The following is a 16,019-nucleotide window of genomic DNA, read 5'->3' on the forward strand; positions in this document are numbered from 1 at the left end:
TCGTTTCTTTTTTGGCACAATTGTCATCCCCACTAGTTTGTGCCACTTCAAAATGCATGTCAATCATCTGCATGTTATTGGTGATGTAAGCAGCAGCTCAGCTTGGGAACTATATTTTTTAGGGCTTGGGACCATGTGCTTGCACCACAATTCCTAGCCCTAAAATCATCCCCAGACTGCCGCTTTCCGGCAGCCTGTACTCGTTTCTTTTTTGGCACAATTGTCATCCCCACTAGTTTGTGCCACTTCAAAATGCATGTCAATCATCTGCATGTTATTGGTGATGTAAGCAGCAGCTCAGCTTGGGAACTATATTTTTTAGGGCTTGGGACCATGTGCTTGCACCACAATTCCTAGCCCTAAAATCATCCCCAGACTGCCGCTTTCCGGCAGCCTGTACTGGGCCTACCATACTTTGGTCATATCACAAGAAGATATGACTAACCAGAAAAGACAATAATACTTGGTAAGGTAAAAGGCAATAGGAAAAGAGGAAGACCACATTCCCGGAGGAAAAACTCAATCAAGGAAGCCATGGCCCCCAGTTTTCAAGATGTGAGCAAGGCTGTGGATGACAAGGTGACTTGGGGTGCCTCTCATTCATGAGGCCACCATAAGTCAAAGGTCTCCTGATGGCAGTTAACAACAACAAACCATTTGGCTTTTCTACATGTCTCAAAAAAGTGATAAACTCTCCTTGTTTGAAGGTATTGAGAATGCTTTAGTTAGATAGCCTTGCAGTCTCTTCTGATGCTATGATTCTGCACATCAAATGCCCCCTTGTTTTTATTAGGGAGCAAACTGTTTCCATTAGGCCCTGACAACAAAGACCTCTCTAGACTAATAGACACAGTGGCTAACTAGATGCCTTTGGGTAGTCCAAAAGTGCGAGTTGGCATAAACTCATCTGCACCTTCCTGTTAGTATTCCACAGCAATTTGTATTAAGAAGTGAACTCCTTCTGATACTGAAGGTAATATTTAGCCATCTTAACTAAAGCCATTGATAGCATTATTCTTCTTGCCAGCTTTGGAATGTTGACCCCAGAAGTGAATCCCAACCTGAGAGCTAGGAACTTGAAAAAAGCTTAGAACAAGCAAATCAGTAACACCTTTTTAAAAGATGTTAAAATAAATCTTGTGATTTATTTACATAGAGTAAACCAGCACAGCAAGAAAACACACAAAACACATCCCTCTCCAGTATCATCCAGATTAATGACAGCGTTCAGCAATTTGTAAAGAAATGTTCCCCTAATTTACTCTGTGAAGCATGTTACCGAAATTGCAGAGGGTCCCAAGAAGGCACCAACTTATTGAATTCAATGGGGAAATTAATTTAGCTCAAAAGGAAGCAGACACAGTGTTAAGGTAACTATAGCCAGGACCTTTGGCCCATGTTCCAAACGTAGAACTCTAGAGACATGTTCCAAATTAATTATTTTTATTTATAACAAAGGGAAATCAACATTCACTCAGAGATATTCATTTACCCAAGCATACAAGAACTAACAATGTAAAAGGGGGAACTTGATAGCAGTTCAGAGGGTAGGGCAATACGTTACCAGTTCCAGAGATGGCTCTTCTATTGGAGTAAAGCTGTAGAGTGGATCGTGCCCAAATCGCTACCAGGAAGTAAGTTGGCTACCAACACTGAGGAATCTAATTGAAATCTGATGGAGTGTTTCCCGAACAGCTGAAACAACCATTTATATAAAGTAAACCAGGTAAACCAGGTCTTTTGGGCAGTTTCTCCGGAATTTTGAGTGGATTTTTCCAGGAGGAAGAATGGCCAGAGATGTTGAAATGACCCAATAATAAATGCAAGCAACCTAAGCAAAGAAGTGTTATCTCCAGTTGGCAGTGCCCTTTGAATTCCAATTTTCATATGATCATAGCATTGGAAGAGGCCACAAGGGCCATCAGTCCAATCTCCTGCCATGCAGGAACACAGAATCAAAGCATCACCAGTAGAAGGCCATCCAACATCTGTTTTAAAACCTTCCATAGAAGAGAACTCCACCAGTCTCCAAGGGAGTGTGTTTCACTGTCAAACAGCTCTTACTGTTTGGAAGTTCTTCCTAACATTGAGGTGGAATCTCTTTTCATCTCTTTTGAATCCATTGCTCCAGGTCCCAGTCTCTGGAGCAGCAAAAAACAAGCTTCTTCCATCCTCAATATGACACCCTTACAAATATTTAAACAGGACTATAATATAACCTCTTAACCTTCTCTTCTCCAGGCTAAACATACCATGCTCCTTAAGTCTTTCCTCATAGGGCATGGTTTCCAGGCCCTGGAGCTTTCCTGGCAGATACCTGGCACCTTCTCAATATGATTTCCAAGACCTTTTTGCTAAATCACCTCTGACTGGGGAGGGGAGAGATGGAGTTCTTTACAGAAGACAGGGATCTGTTAGTCTGTTATGCTTGTTGATCAAACATTTTAATGTTTAATTTGCCTTGCAAGTAGTACTGTTATGGAGAGAGGGGAATCAGTTAATCAAAGCCAGAGTGGTGTAGTGGTTAGAGTTTTGGACCAGGACTTGGCAGATCCAGCTTAGCCCTAACTGAGCCATGGAACCAAATGGGTAGTAAGCAGTAAAATTTTATTCGGTCATTGACCAATACGAAAATTGACAATATAACAATTACACAGTACACCCGAATGGGTGATCTTGTGCCAGTCTCTCTCTCTCTGAATCATAATGTCAGAAGAATACAATGATGCAAAAAGCGAAAAAGGCCAAAATTGAAATGGCAGAGGGATTCAAGGGGAATGTGGGTACATGGTTGATTGCTTGTCAGAAACCAGCTGTCCAGACTCTCAGATTGGCTTTTCCATGGTACATCCCTTGCCAATGAGACACATTTAGTTATTCATTATATCCTTGCTAATCTCCTTGAACAAACAGCTCTCTCTCTCTCTTTTTGGCAAATCATCAGCGCCTGTGAAGTTAATTATATAAACAAGTAGACTCTCGTGGGTGCACACGTCTGTGTGAGAATAAGGTGGTGGTAACAGATCTTCTGCTCGACAACAGAAGTCTTGAGACTTTCTATGGCTGACAAGAGGCAGCAGATGGTACCTAGAAAGTATGTGAGCAATTGCATTTATTTACTACCTAAGAAAGGAAGCATGCATCTCATATCCAGCCACATCAGCTCATCTCTGCACTGCAGCAATCTCTGAGGCTTAGTTCTCCAGGGTTTTGTGAAACCTGTAGTAAGCATGGCACAGGTGGGATGAGGACAGAAAGTGACTTTGGGGCGAGGGCACCCCAGCTGTGGAATATCTCTCTTCCCCAAAGGATAAAGACATCTCAGCATTAGATGAAGACGTTTTTGGCTTTTTGACCTCCTAGCCTCCTCCTTTTCCTGCTCTGTGATGTTCTGGACTTATGTAAAAATGTTGTGTTTGTTAGAAAAATGAAGGTAATGTATGGTTTTATATCTAATATAACATAAATGTTATAAGATAAGTGATCTGTCAGAAGGGGATGAGAGTAAGAAAGGTTGGGAGTGAGAAATTTAAAAGGCTGGCGGATAGTTAAGAACAGGAGTCAGCGATATTAGGAGAGCTAGTCAGGGAGGGTCAGCAATAGAGATCAGTTAGATTCGAGTCACTTAGAAATTGTTTTGTTAGTTAAATATATGAGAGACCTATGTGAGTTAGAGTTAGGTCACTCAGGATTTAAATATGTCAGATAAGTAGGCTAACATTCTGCCTGGGACTTAGGTCTTCCCAATGGCCTTATATGTGTGCACAATTGAACTGAGTGGTTGCTGTGTGCCTTCAAGTCATTGTCTTCATTTGAGGCTATGAGAGTTTGACTTGCCCAAAGTAACCAAGCAGGTTCCCATGGGCAAGTAGGGATAGAAACCCTGGTCTCCAGAGTCATAGTCAAATGCTCAAACTAGTATATCCCATTGGTACTCTGTAAATATGGACATTGTCCATATTCACCTATGTGATGCAACAACATATGGTTATCCATTGCACAATCATCAAGTGACTGATGTATCATGGCCTGATGTGCAATGGGCAACAATGAGCATTGGGACACTCCATGATGTGCATCCAGACATGGAGTTAAAAGTGTTAGAGGACAACAGGAGTACCTGATGCACATCAGAAGTTCCAGTGTCCACCAGAGGTGCTCAATGAACAACACAAGTGCCTGACAAGCACTGGAGCACTTGCCAGTGTCCAGATGTGCATCTTCACAATTCACTGCTAGGGTTTCATTGCATTTCTGCATTGTGTCTACAGATTCAGAAAGTTCCAAAATGTAGACTGTTGTGTAGGCTCTTGGCCATGATCTTTATCTTTGTGTTGAACTTTGTTTAAAAAATATGTTTGTGTTAGTACACATGTGCCTCTGAGAATGCTACATAAGCTGAGTTCAGACACAGGGCATCGGTGGTGGCTTCAGTTATTCAAGAATGGTGGTTTCAAGTGCTGGGATTTGTTGAATAAAGCCTCATACAAGGACATCCAGAAAGTCACCACATTTGATGCCATAGCAGTGAAACAGGAGAAGTTCCACATATTTAATGGCAGAGGTAGAGATAACTAGAAATCCTCACAAAGAAAGAAGAGTGAGGGAACTACAGGTCTGCAGTGCCTCTCTTTCATCCCAAGGAGGCTTAAAATGTCTCAGCACTAGATGAAGACACTTTCATTTTTACTATCTCCTCCTCCTCTTTTCAACTCTTTTAAGCTCTTGCAAGTCCCTTATCTGGATGTTGTATCCATAATGTTATGATTTTCCTTCTTTCTAGAAGCCAACCATGACAGGGAGAGAGAGGGATGCAAAGGTTTAGAACTATGAGTACAGTGAGTGTCAGACAATGACCAAAATCCTGTTGGTAGCTGAGCTGGAGAACTGACCCATTGAATCAGTGGGTTTGTAACTAACAATTGATTCAATGGAAGAATAGCTAAGGCCCAAGACAGATGGGCCAAAAGGGGCATGGCGGTGGCGATACTAGGGTTTCAGATCATGCAGCAACCACACGGTCCAGAACCCAAGTATGTAATGGTGGCGGCCTAATGGCAGCATCCCATCCACACGGCCACCACCATTTTTATGTAACAGACGCATAGCATCCACACATCACAGCACATTCATTACGTCATAAGTGCATGAGTGCGCCAGTGAAAGAATCCAGAAAAAACGAGTTCTTTTAATTCCAGAAGGATGTTGCACAGTCTAGTGGTTGCAGCATCCCTCCGGAGTTAAAATGATCATTTGTTTTCGGGCGGTCTGTACTGCGCCTAAATTAAGAATAAAACTAAGCACTTATAATGTGTGGACTCCCTAATGTGAACTTCCCACCATTTTTGTTTTTACTCCCCCAGTCACCCATAGTGCCCCTAATGTGTCCAAGACCCCCAATATTTAAAAACAAAATTTCAGGTGAAACATCATTTGGAAGCCACTCAAACCTGCCATTAGATCATCTAAAGATACCGCCGTATAGCCTAATTTATATCCCATGCCACAAACCCCACTCCTAATTTGGGGTGAGGGAGAAAAACTGAAAACCAGATAAAAAACAAGTAATTCAAAAATAAAACTGACCTCTGGTGGGTTCTAGGTCAATCAGTGTTGGACAGGGGATGTGTGATTCAGAAGCATATACTAGTCCCTGACTTCTCTTAGGAATGATCTAGCTCTGAATTTGCTGCATTTTCTGCATGGAGCATGAGATGGACTTGATAATCTATAAGGCCAACTCCAAAATAATGAATGGGCAATGATAAAGCCAGCAGCTTTATAAAAATCCTGCTCCCAATGCAAGTGAAGACAACTACAACCAGCTCCTGGATCACCTCAGCTACTTTTTTTTCTGGATCCTCCTTGGAAATATTGCTATGTGGACTATGATGATGATATCCTGCAAGTCAATTGAAACACAGCTTCTCTGCTTCTGTTAAGAAGTTGTTGCTTGTTGGAGATTTTTATTATTAATATAATTATGAATCTCAAAGTCTTGTCATGCCTCAGATCTTTCAATGTGGATTGGGAAGATCAAATTGTATTGCTGGCTACAGAAAAGTACTCAAACTGAAGAATCATGGTTATTTTATGTAGACTGTGATGTAGGCTCTTGGCCATGATCTTTACCTTTTATAACCATGAAGACAAAATACTTTAAGCATCTGATAGAGCTCAGACAGAAAGAGCAGAAACAGATAGTGGCTGGATCCCTACACCTTCACATCTTCCTGACAGTAAAGGCTGTTTGACAGCGGAACACACTCCTTCCCCAGAGAGTGGTGGAGTCTCCTTCTTTGGAGGTCTTTAAACAGAGGCTGGATGGCCATCTGTCAATGGCAATGCTTTGACTGAGAGTTCCTGCATGGCAAAATGGGGTTGGACTGGATGGCCCTTGCAATCTCTTCCAGCTCTATGATTATATGATTCCATCCACAGTTCTGCATGCCCCCGGTGCCTGGCAGTTATCAAGCTAGAAGCAGCTGGTCTAACTCAATTCAGGATGGGAAAGAAATGGGAGTGCAATCTCCAATGGATGGCACCCACCTTCAGAAGCTCAGAGCAGTGGGATCCTCATGGTCTGAATTGCCTTCTCGCTCTCTGTTCTTTACTCTGGTAAGGAGTAGTAGCAGCAACCCTTTCAGGGCTTCACAGCTGCCTGGCATATGAGGTTTTTACATGGTTCACAAGGGCAAGAAATTAACCTTCTGCCACACTTCCTAAAAATGGACCTATGCACACATATTGTACTTATATGTGAACAACAAGATGTCAGCCTGTGACTGGAAGGGTGTGTAGGAAATGTGTAATGTTATAGGTCTGTTCCTGTGATTGATCCCTTGGAAAGCAGGGAAAGCGTCTGTTTGATGTCCTGATGCCAGTCAGTGTAGACTAGGGATGGAAAAAATATTCTTAATTATTCAACCCCATTATTGTATGCATATACATAAAATAACCACGATATGTCCTCTCCTCTTTAAAGGGGAAAAAACTCTTTGGTTCCAGTTCCAGCAAATTTCTGGGACCAGAAATACAATTTGATCTCCCCAACCCTCGAAAAAGAGGTAGAAAAACACTACAATTTTTTCACTACAGTGGAAAAACCTTCTTGAAAGGATTAATAGGCCAGAGAGAATGTTTCAGTTTCCTCTTGATAGTCAAACATCCTAAAATGTTGCAGAGAAAGTATTTATTGGAGAAAAAACATGATTTTCATGCAAAAGCAGGTTTCCCGCTTGGAAGACGTTGTTCCATGCACAGGAAATCTATTTTTTCCCTGGGAAATTCATGCACTTACTTACATTCCCTAATCCTTTTATTTGTTGTGGCAGGTTAGCTATTCTCTCAGAGCAAACTAGGTTGTCAAAGTACACAAATGGGAAAGTACCACTCTAAATATTAGCATGGGGTAAACAGCTTTATCTTTATAGATGTGAGGTAATGAGTGACACTTATTTAAACACTTCATATTCTTTGGCAAAGAAAAGATGCCATGGTACACTAATTTAAAATGAGCAGTTTGCAAGGATAGCAAGACTCTTTGTTTGTGTTATGAGGTCCCTCCTGCCCAAGGAATTAATAGGTATCTTGGGAAATCAGATATGACAACTGTGGGTTACTGTTTGCTGGTTTAAACCAAGTGATCATCTTTACGAGCATCCTGCATTAGACAACATGTGTTACATAACATCTTTCTCAAAAGAGGACTAAAAACTACACTCACATCACATATAAGCTGCAATGCTAACCATAAATAGGACTTAAGTCAGGTTTCCTGCTGACTTAAAGTAAGCAACTTTGATGAGTGCTCTTTTGGAGGCAAGATGTCTACTTTTCTAAAAGGGTATGCAAAAACCTTTTTCTGGAAGAAAGAATGTTGTTTGTATTTCCTGATTGCAATGTTGCTAACCACTTTCTGTCCTTGTCAGTGTTTCAGTCAACTGATAGCATGCTGTTCACACTGGTGAAGCAGAAGCAATGCATGTTGGATTTAGTCAGGGGGGATTCAAATCTGGTGTCATAATGGATGAGATTTGCCATATTACTTTATCGTTCCTCTAAGAGTTCAAAGTCTCTCTATATAACAAGAACAAAAAATGCAAACCCCTGCAAGCAGAAACCTGGCACAGGGTGATGTAGGCAAGGCTAAAGTTAGTTTCCCTCCTTCACTTCAATAAATACTTGTTTTTCATTTGCAATGAGTTTTCATATGGGAGAAATATTCTGAGGTGGCATCTCCATCCAGAGTCCAGTGGAACACTTTACCCTGCCACCTGTCATTCCGCTGCATGTATAGTGTGCCAAATGAGCTCACCTTCAACACTTTGCTATGACTCTTCATTACAAGGGCAGGTGGGACTCTGGGTGAAGCCTTAGTCAGTTTGCCCATTGAGGGATACTTGATAACCTTTTCCCAAGAAATACCAAGAACAGTTCAGGATAAAGCTAAAGTTCCAGCCATTCCAGCACCTGGTCTTCCACAGTGGCCAGCCAAAAACCCATGGGAAGCTAAAAAGCAAGCTTGAAGGTAGTACTTGCTGATGTTTCCCCACTCCCCAAAAGTTGGTTTTCAATGGCATATTGACCACCACTATTCTATGGCATGATATTTTCAGCTGCTATGATTTTAAATAATTAAAATTTAACCATGGGTTCACACAAGTCCTCAGCGAAGTCTAACCTAGATCTCTAGATCCTGGTTTATAACACAAGGCAACCATCTGGCATTGTTTTTGTGTGCCTTCAAGATTTTTTCTGACTTATAGAAAGCCTAAGACAAATCTATCACAGGGTTTTTCTTGACAAGATTTGTTAGAAGCGGTTTGCCTTTGTCTTTCTCTGAGGCTAAGAGAATGTGACTTGGCCAAGGTGCCACAGTGGGTTCCAATGGCATGAGAGGGGATTTGAATTCTGTGGTCTCCAGAGTCGTAGTCCAATGCTCAAGCCACTACACTGTGCCAGCTCGGTGCATTTTACCACTTAGGCACTTGTGAACAGCTACTGCATCCTTAAAATTGTTTGTGACATTCAGTCATTTCAAGGGGTGGGTAGGTGGGTTGTATGGTCTTCCTTTGACCATACACCAGTTTAAAGTTTAACTGGACCCCCTCACCTTACCTCTCAGCAGCAGCATAAAGTCAGAACAAAAAGGGCCTTAAGGCTTTTCACAGTTGACTAGGAACATGGAAAGCAGCATAACTGGGCAGCTGAAACAACAATATTCCCATGTGTACTGGCCTTCATTTGTATGTTTAAGATGACCATGCATTCTAACCAATTTGCTCTGAAATTAGTTTATTAAGTGGACGTGTTCCTAGGGATTATTTCTTTAGCAGATAACCTGGTACGAGGAGGAGTAATAGCATGAAAAGAATAGGGATAGGGTCCCATACCACAAAAAAGAGGAATTGTTCAACTTGTTACAATATGCTCAAGTAAGCCTCCCTCCTTCACCATCCTTTTAATGCTGATGCTGTTAAAACCTAGGCAAGGAGGTGAGATCTGGTCCTGCATAAATATACTTTGGAAGAAGGACCTTCTTTGTCAAAGACTAAGGAGCTGTATAAACAGACCATTCACGGGTAGCTCTATGCCTCACCTGGAAGTCCTGGGTTGAGGCACGGCAGCTGCACGCCAAACCCCCAACCTGGTACAAATAGAAGCTGTGAAATGCGGCTCCTATTTGCACCCTAGAAGGACCACAGTATGGCCTTATGATGCCCCTTATACGCAGCGCTGTTCAGACACTGCACACAATGGATGTCATCATGGTGCACGCCATCTGAATGGGTGCATGCCAAGATGGTGCCTGGAGTGCACAGTAGGGTGTCTGAGCGTGTAAATGCTCAGCCCCCAAGCAACCTTAGATCTCTCGTTTCACATGACAAACCAGGTGAATGCAGCAGTCAGGAGCGCCTGTTATCAGCTTTAGCTGATACACCAGCTGTGTCCTTTGTTAGAAGTAAGGGACCTAGAAACTGTAGTACATGCACTGGTAACCTCACGACTCGATTTCTGTAATGCGCTTTACATGGGGCTACCCTTGTGCCTAGTCCAGAAACTCCAATTCATACAAAACATGGCAGCCAGGTTAGTTACCGGAAATTCTAGGAGTGACCAGATAACACAGATCCTAAAGTCACTCCAGTGGCTGCCTATTAGTTTCTGGGGGCAGTACAAGGTGTTGGTTTTTACCTTTAACACCCTACATGGCTTGGGTCCAAACTATTTAAGGGATTGTCTACTTCCATACAATCCACCCTACACACTCCGGTCCTCTGGGAGCAATTTATTGCAGGCTTTAAAGACCACATTAACTTCAACCTCCCAGAAGACATTTTCTGCAACTGATCGCAGGTTATGGAATGGCTGGCCAGACGAGATCCTTCAAATTACCAACTTAGACAGCTTCTGAAAAGCTGTCAAGACAGATCTCTTCCGGAAGGCCTTTCCCGAATAAATTCCCTGGCCACAGATTGATTACGCCCTCAAACCATGTATTTACTACCACCCTACCTATGTTATCTTTATTATAAATTGATTTTAAAACTCTTTTAATTGTAATATATTTAATTCTTTTTTTAATTGTAATTCTATGTATTATATTGTACGTGGACATTTTAGTGTGAGCCACTCTGATTGTCTTGCTACAGAAGAGCGGGATATAAATAAAAGTTTATTATTATTATTATTATTATTATTATTATTATTATTATTAAACCTAGTTCAGGCCTAGGCCGGCACAAAGTGCCAGCCTGTCCTGGCCCTTTGTTAACTGAGGTATGCCTGTTCAACCCTGACAATCCTTTGGCTCAAGACTAAATAAAAATGTAAGCCCCTTCAGTACAACACTCTTCCTGATGACTCAGTAGTAGCTCCAAAACTATGACAGCATCCTAGAGAACATGGAAATTCATGTACAGACATAATATCACAGAGAGGGTGGGGCTGCTATAAATTAAGACTCCAAAATAGAGAGGAGGGCTTTAAAAAACACATTTAAAACACAGATTAATTACTGTACTAGGAATGGTTTATGGCGCTGGGATGTTTTATTTTCCAGAAAGTGGTTGAAGTGAATGTAAGGAAGGGAAACTTTTGGTCTGTTTGTGGGAAGGAGGAAAATGACCTTCCTCCTCTTCCTGTGACCACATGCCTGTTTAATGTTTAACTGGATACCCCCCATGCCCCTGAGCAGCAATGTAAGCTCAGAACAAAATTGTCCTTAGGGCTTTTCATAGCTGACTAGGAACATAGGAAATGGAATAATTGGGTAAATGAAACCGTAATACTCCCATCTGGACCCAAATAAAAAGTTTCAGATTTGTTTCATTCCTGACCTTCAGTCATGTGTTAAAGGTGACCACATGCCCAGTTTGCTCTGCAGAATTGCCTTGCCAATCCTTAGGCCTCAGCACTAAGTTAAAGCATATGGCCCTTTTCCAGTATGACTCAGAGGCAAGTCCAGACTATGACAACACTTTAGAAGCCATGCCAATCCATCACTCGCACCATTCATCACCATCATGTGATGGCTTGTATGCACAATTTGGCCCTTACTGTTATAACACACATCACAGATCAAACGTCTATACTGTGAGCATTTACCAGCAGAGTTAATCCAACCCTTCACCTCTGCTATCGTCTCCAAACATATACTATGGTAATCAAGAGCAAAGTACTTACCAAACCATTAGTTGTCTCTGTGAACCATGCTATTGTGTGACCTTCTTGTGACTTTTATTTGCTTCTGTATGAAAGAGGAGGATAATACATACTTAGCTGCTTTACAGTGGGGTCATGAGGTAGAATTTATTACCATTTCTGTAACTTCCTGAGCTAAGTACCATTATGGAATGCTCCCTCAGGCTATTTTGCATTTGTTTCTTTATGTAGCTACTGATCAAGCTCCTATTTTTGTAAAATGTGCAAAATGTGCATGTGCACACACCCACACTCACCCATCCACATGCCTATCTAACTACAGACAGTCCTAATGTTTACTCTATGTCATTTCTTTTTTACCCAGAGTGGCAGGTGGGAATGTTTAAATACTTCCAGAAACATTTTGCCCATCGTTTGACAGAACACAAGAGACGGCGGTCACGGCTTGTGTCAAAAGATGGAAGGTGCAACATAGAGTTTGGGAATGTAGAAGAACAGACAAGGTTTGTTTTCTTGGTTGATATCTGGACCACTATCCTGGACCTCCGGTGGAGATACAAAATGACCATCTTCATCTCTGCATTCTTAGGGAGCTGGTTTTTCTTTGGCCTCCTTTGGTATGTCGTGGCATATGTACACAATGATCTGCCAGAATTCAGACCTTCAGTGAATCACACCCCCTGTGTAGACAATATCAATGGCTTGACTTCTGCATTCTTGTTCTCCTTGGAGACCCAGGTTACAATTGGCTATGGGTTCAGGTGTGTTACTGAACAATGTGCCACTGCAATTTTCCTATTGATTTTCCAATCCATCCTAGGAGTTATCATAAATTCCTTTATGTGTGGGGCTATTTTGGCCAAGATCTCAAGGCCCAAAAAGAGGGCGAAAACCATAACGTTCAGCAAGAATGCTGTCATCAGCAAGCGGGGTGGGAAATTGTGTCTTCTCATCCGGGTGGCCAACCTCAGAAAAAGTCTTTTGATTGGGAGTCACATCTATGGAAAACTCTTGAAAACCACCATCACGCCTGAAGGAGAGACAATAATCCTGGATCAAGTCAACACAGACTTTGTTGTAGATGCTGGCAATGAGAACCTGTTTTTCATCTCCCCCTTGACAATTTACCATGTAATTGACAAGCACAGCCCCTTCTTTCACATGACAGCAGACACCATCCATCAGCATGACTTTGAGTTGGTGGTCTTTCTAGATGGGACAGTGGAATCTACCAGTGCAACTTGCCAAGTTAGGACATCTTATATTGCTGAAGAGGTGCTGTGGGGCTACCGTTTTGCTCCTATCGTCTCCAAGACCAAAGAAGGGAAGTACAGAGTGGACTTTCACAACTTCAGCAAACCTCTGCCAGTGGAAACCCCACACTGTGCCTTTTGCCTCTACAATGAGAAAGATGCTAAAGCCAAAGCGAAGATGGGATATGACAATCCTGGCTTTGTGTTTCAAGAAATTAGTGAAACTAGTGACACAAAAATGTAACACTGGGCATTCTTACTTTTTGATATAATGGATGCCAAAAGCCTTTATTATAGTATGAATTTCTGCACAAAAGAATTTTAAAAATGAACAGGATGGTTTGGATGCTAAAGTAGTCTTAATCTAAACAGAGTAGTCTATATAACATGCAGTTTTCCTGGATGCTGGACATCATGTTATATTCACAGACTTTATATGCATATATTTTTACATTTGTGGGATTTTAGTTAAATTTATAGAATGGCAACATCCAATATATTACATAATTTTCAGTCAGATGTATAGGTTTGATCATTTTGTATTTTGAAAATATTCTTATCACCTGGGTAATGGGAAAAAGTGAATTCAGTGTTGAAAGTGATTAAAGATTGGTTGAATATTAAATTTTGAACAGCAATTATTGCAGTGTTATAGTAATATGTTATTACCTGATGCTAAATGTTTCCTCATTTAGACAACTCTTATGTAGTAAGTAGACCTAAGTTCTGATTTTCTTTGCCTTACAGGATTATCATAGAGCAAAAAAGGAAAACAAATGCAGGTATATCTCAGCTAGTGATGTGTTCCTGATGTTACTTCTTTAACAGAAAATAAGGTACTAGAAGTAGAAATAACATGTTTCAGCAGATTTTTGATTTATAATGAGCAATAGACACATGTGAGATGAAGCTACCAGTTCAGATAAGCCTTAGATAAGTTAACAACATTGAACCTTCTAGAGATCACTTGAAGACTTCTTCCAAAATATTTCCAAGGATGACTTTTTCATTCACTAGGCTCTATTTTTCTTATGATTTCCAGTTTGGTGGCCCAACCTATAGAGCTATGATTTTTAAATAGAGTGTAGCTAGTAAAGCAGGTTTATCAATTCTCCTCTTTTCTCTCTGTTTTGCTGTTCACAAAAGGCCAGTAAGGGATACTGGAGACAGCTTCTATTTACCTCGCCTTTCATAGGCAGGCACACACAGCAACAGGAGGATCAGACAGAGCTTAATCCCAGTTTCCCAGGACCTTATCACACGGGCCTCAGAGAACCAACCTGGAGCAGAACAGAAGTGAGCAGTAAGGGAATGGAATGGGGAAAGAATGCATATTACCACACAGGAGAATGCCACCGATACCGCCAGAGGTCCCCGATCTGTTCCTCATCCATCCAACAGCAGCCAATTTTCAAGAACTGTTCAGAAATGTAAGGTACTGCACTTAGGGCAGGAAAATGAAATGAACAGATATAGGATGGGTGACACCTGGCTGAACGAGAGACTTATACGTGTGAAAGGGATTTGGGAGTCCAAGTAGACCACAAGTTGAACATGAGTCAAAAGTGTGATGTGACAGCTAACAAGGCCAATGCGATTTTAGGCTACATCAATAGAAGTATAGTGTCTAGATCAAGGGAAGTAATAATGCCACTCTATTCTACTTTGGTCAGCCCCCACCTGGAATACTGTGTCCAGTTCTGGGCATCACAATTCAAAAAGGTTGTGGCAAAACTGGAGCGTGTCCAAAGGAGGGTGACTAAAATGGTGAAGGGTTTGGAAACCATGCCTTTTGAGGAACCCTGTTGAGAGCTGGGGATGTTTAGCCTGGAGAAGAGAAGGTTAAGAGGTGATATGATAGCCCTGTTTAAATACTTGAAGGGGTGCCATATTGAGGAGGGAGAAAGCTTGTTTTCTGTTGCTCCAGAGAACAGAACCCAATGGAGCAATGCATGTAAGCTCCAAGAAAAAAGATTCCACCTCAACATTAGTAGGAACTTCCTAACAGTAAGGGCTGCTTGACAGTGGAGGACACTCCTTCCTCGGAGTGTATTGGAGTCTCCTTCTTTGGAGGTCTTTAAACAAAGGCTTGATGGCCATCTGTTGTGATGCTTTGATTTGGATTTCCTGCATGGCAGGGGGTTGGATTGGATGCCCCTTGTCGTCTCTTCCAACTCTATGATTCTATGAGAATCGTAGTCTGTTCAGACTTAAGTCTTGCAAGCTGGACTAAGCTGCTGCTCTACTAGCTGAGCTGGAGATTTGCACACAGCCCTTTAAATTTTGGATAGAGAAGATCCTCTCTATCCAAGAATTAGCACCCGAGTCTACCTCCTGCAAATAAGCCACCAAAACTGGAGGATCAGGGCCTGGTCCAGAGATCTGGCAACCCTATGAAACAGAGAGGTTTATTCAGAAATGTGCAGGAACTGGGGAGGGATGCAAATAATTGAAACATATAACCAGAAGATTAAAAACTCTTGCAACAATCCCATTGTAACCACTAACTAGAGTTTTGTGTGTGTCATCAGTGTTGAGCGTAATGACTGGAAAGGCGGTACTTGCTTACCTCCTGTGGGTGTTTACCATGACCATACCAATTAGATTAGTAAAATACCAATGCAATACTTTGAAAATCAAAAGCCGGATGCTTAAAGAGGAAAGAAACTTCCCTTGGTAGGATTATTTATCATTTCCCCTTCTCCTCCCTTCAGCTGTGAGCAGAAAGAAATGGCTGGGCTGCCTACAGTTATAATTTATTGCAATATATCAGGTAAGATGCTGGTGACTGATTTGCATTTGCCCTGAAAACTGCATTTTGTATTGCAGCAAACAGTAACCATTCCATTCTACTGTAACAGACTTGCAATCTTTATAGCAGAGAAAGCCCTCTTCAGGTCAAAAGGGGTCATTACACTATTTCTAAAGAGTGAACTTTTTTTTTACAATATTGCTAGTGGAAAGTGATGGAGAAACATGTTTGTCATATTAAAAAACAGATTACTGTATATTTCCACCACTGGCATCCCCATGTTAATTCTGGTTTTCTTGAACTCCCTGCCATGCCTTACTCTTTCTCTCTCCCCATTTCTCTCTACT

At 41.6% G+C, this 16,019-nt stretch overlaps 1 protein-coding gene across 1 annotated transcript; it reads left to right on the forward strand.

Annotated features, from left to right (window-relative positions):
- Positions 1–3,010: 3,010 nt before the first annotated feature.
- On the forward strand, positions 3,011–13,530 carry KCNJ1 (potassium inwardly rectifying channel subfamily J member 1). Its single transcript, XM_042475294.1, has 2 exons — positions 3,011–3,433; positions 12,032–13,530. Exon 2 carries the CDS (start codon positions 12,046–12,048, stop codon positions 13,162–13,164), a length of 1,119 nt encoding a protein of 372 aa, XP_042331228.1. The 5' UTR covers positions 3,011–3,433; positions 12,032–12,045; the 3' UTR covers positions 13,165–13,530.
- The last annotated feature ends 2,489 nt before the right edge of the window (positions 13,531–16,019 follow it).

This window comes from Sceloporus undulatus, chromosome 6 (genome assembly GCF_019175285.1).
Source record: "Sceloporus undulatus isolate JIND9_A2432 ecotype Alabama chromosome 6, SceUnd_v1.1, whole genome shotgun sequence".
NCBI classification, from domain to species: Eukaryota; Metazoa; Chordata; class Lepidosauria; order Squamata; family Phrynosomatidae; genus Sceloporus; species Sceloporus undulatus.

What these genes read in the sequence shown, in the direction of transcription:
- KCNJ1 (XM_042475294.1), top strand. Translation starts at nt 12,046, where the DNA reads ATGTTTAAATACTTCCAGAAACATTTTGCCCATCGTTTGACAGAACAC.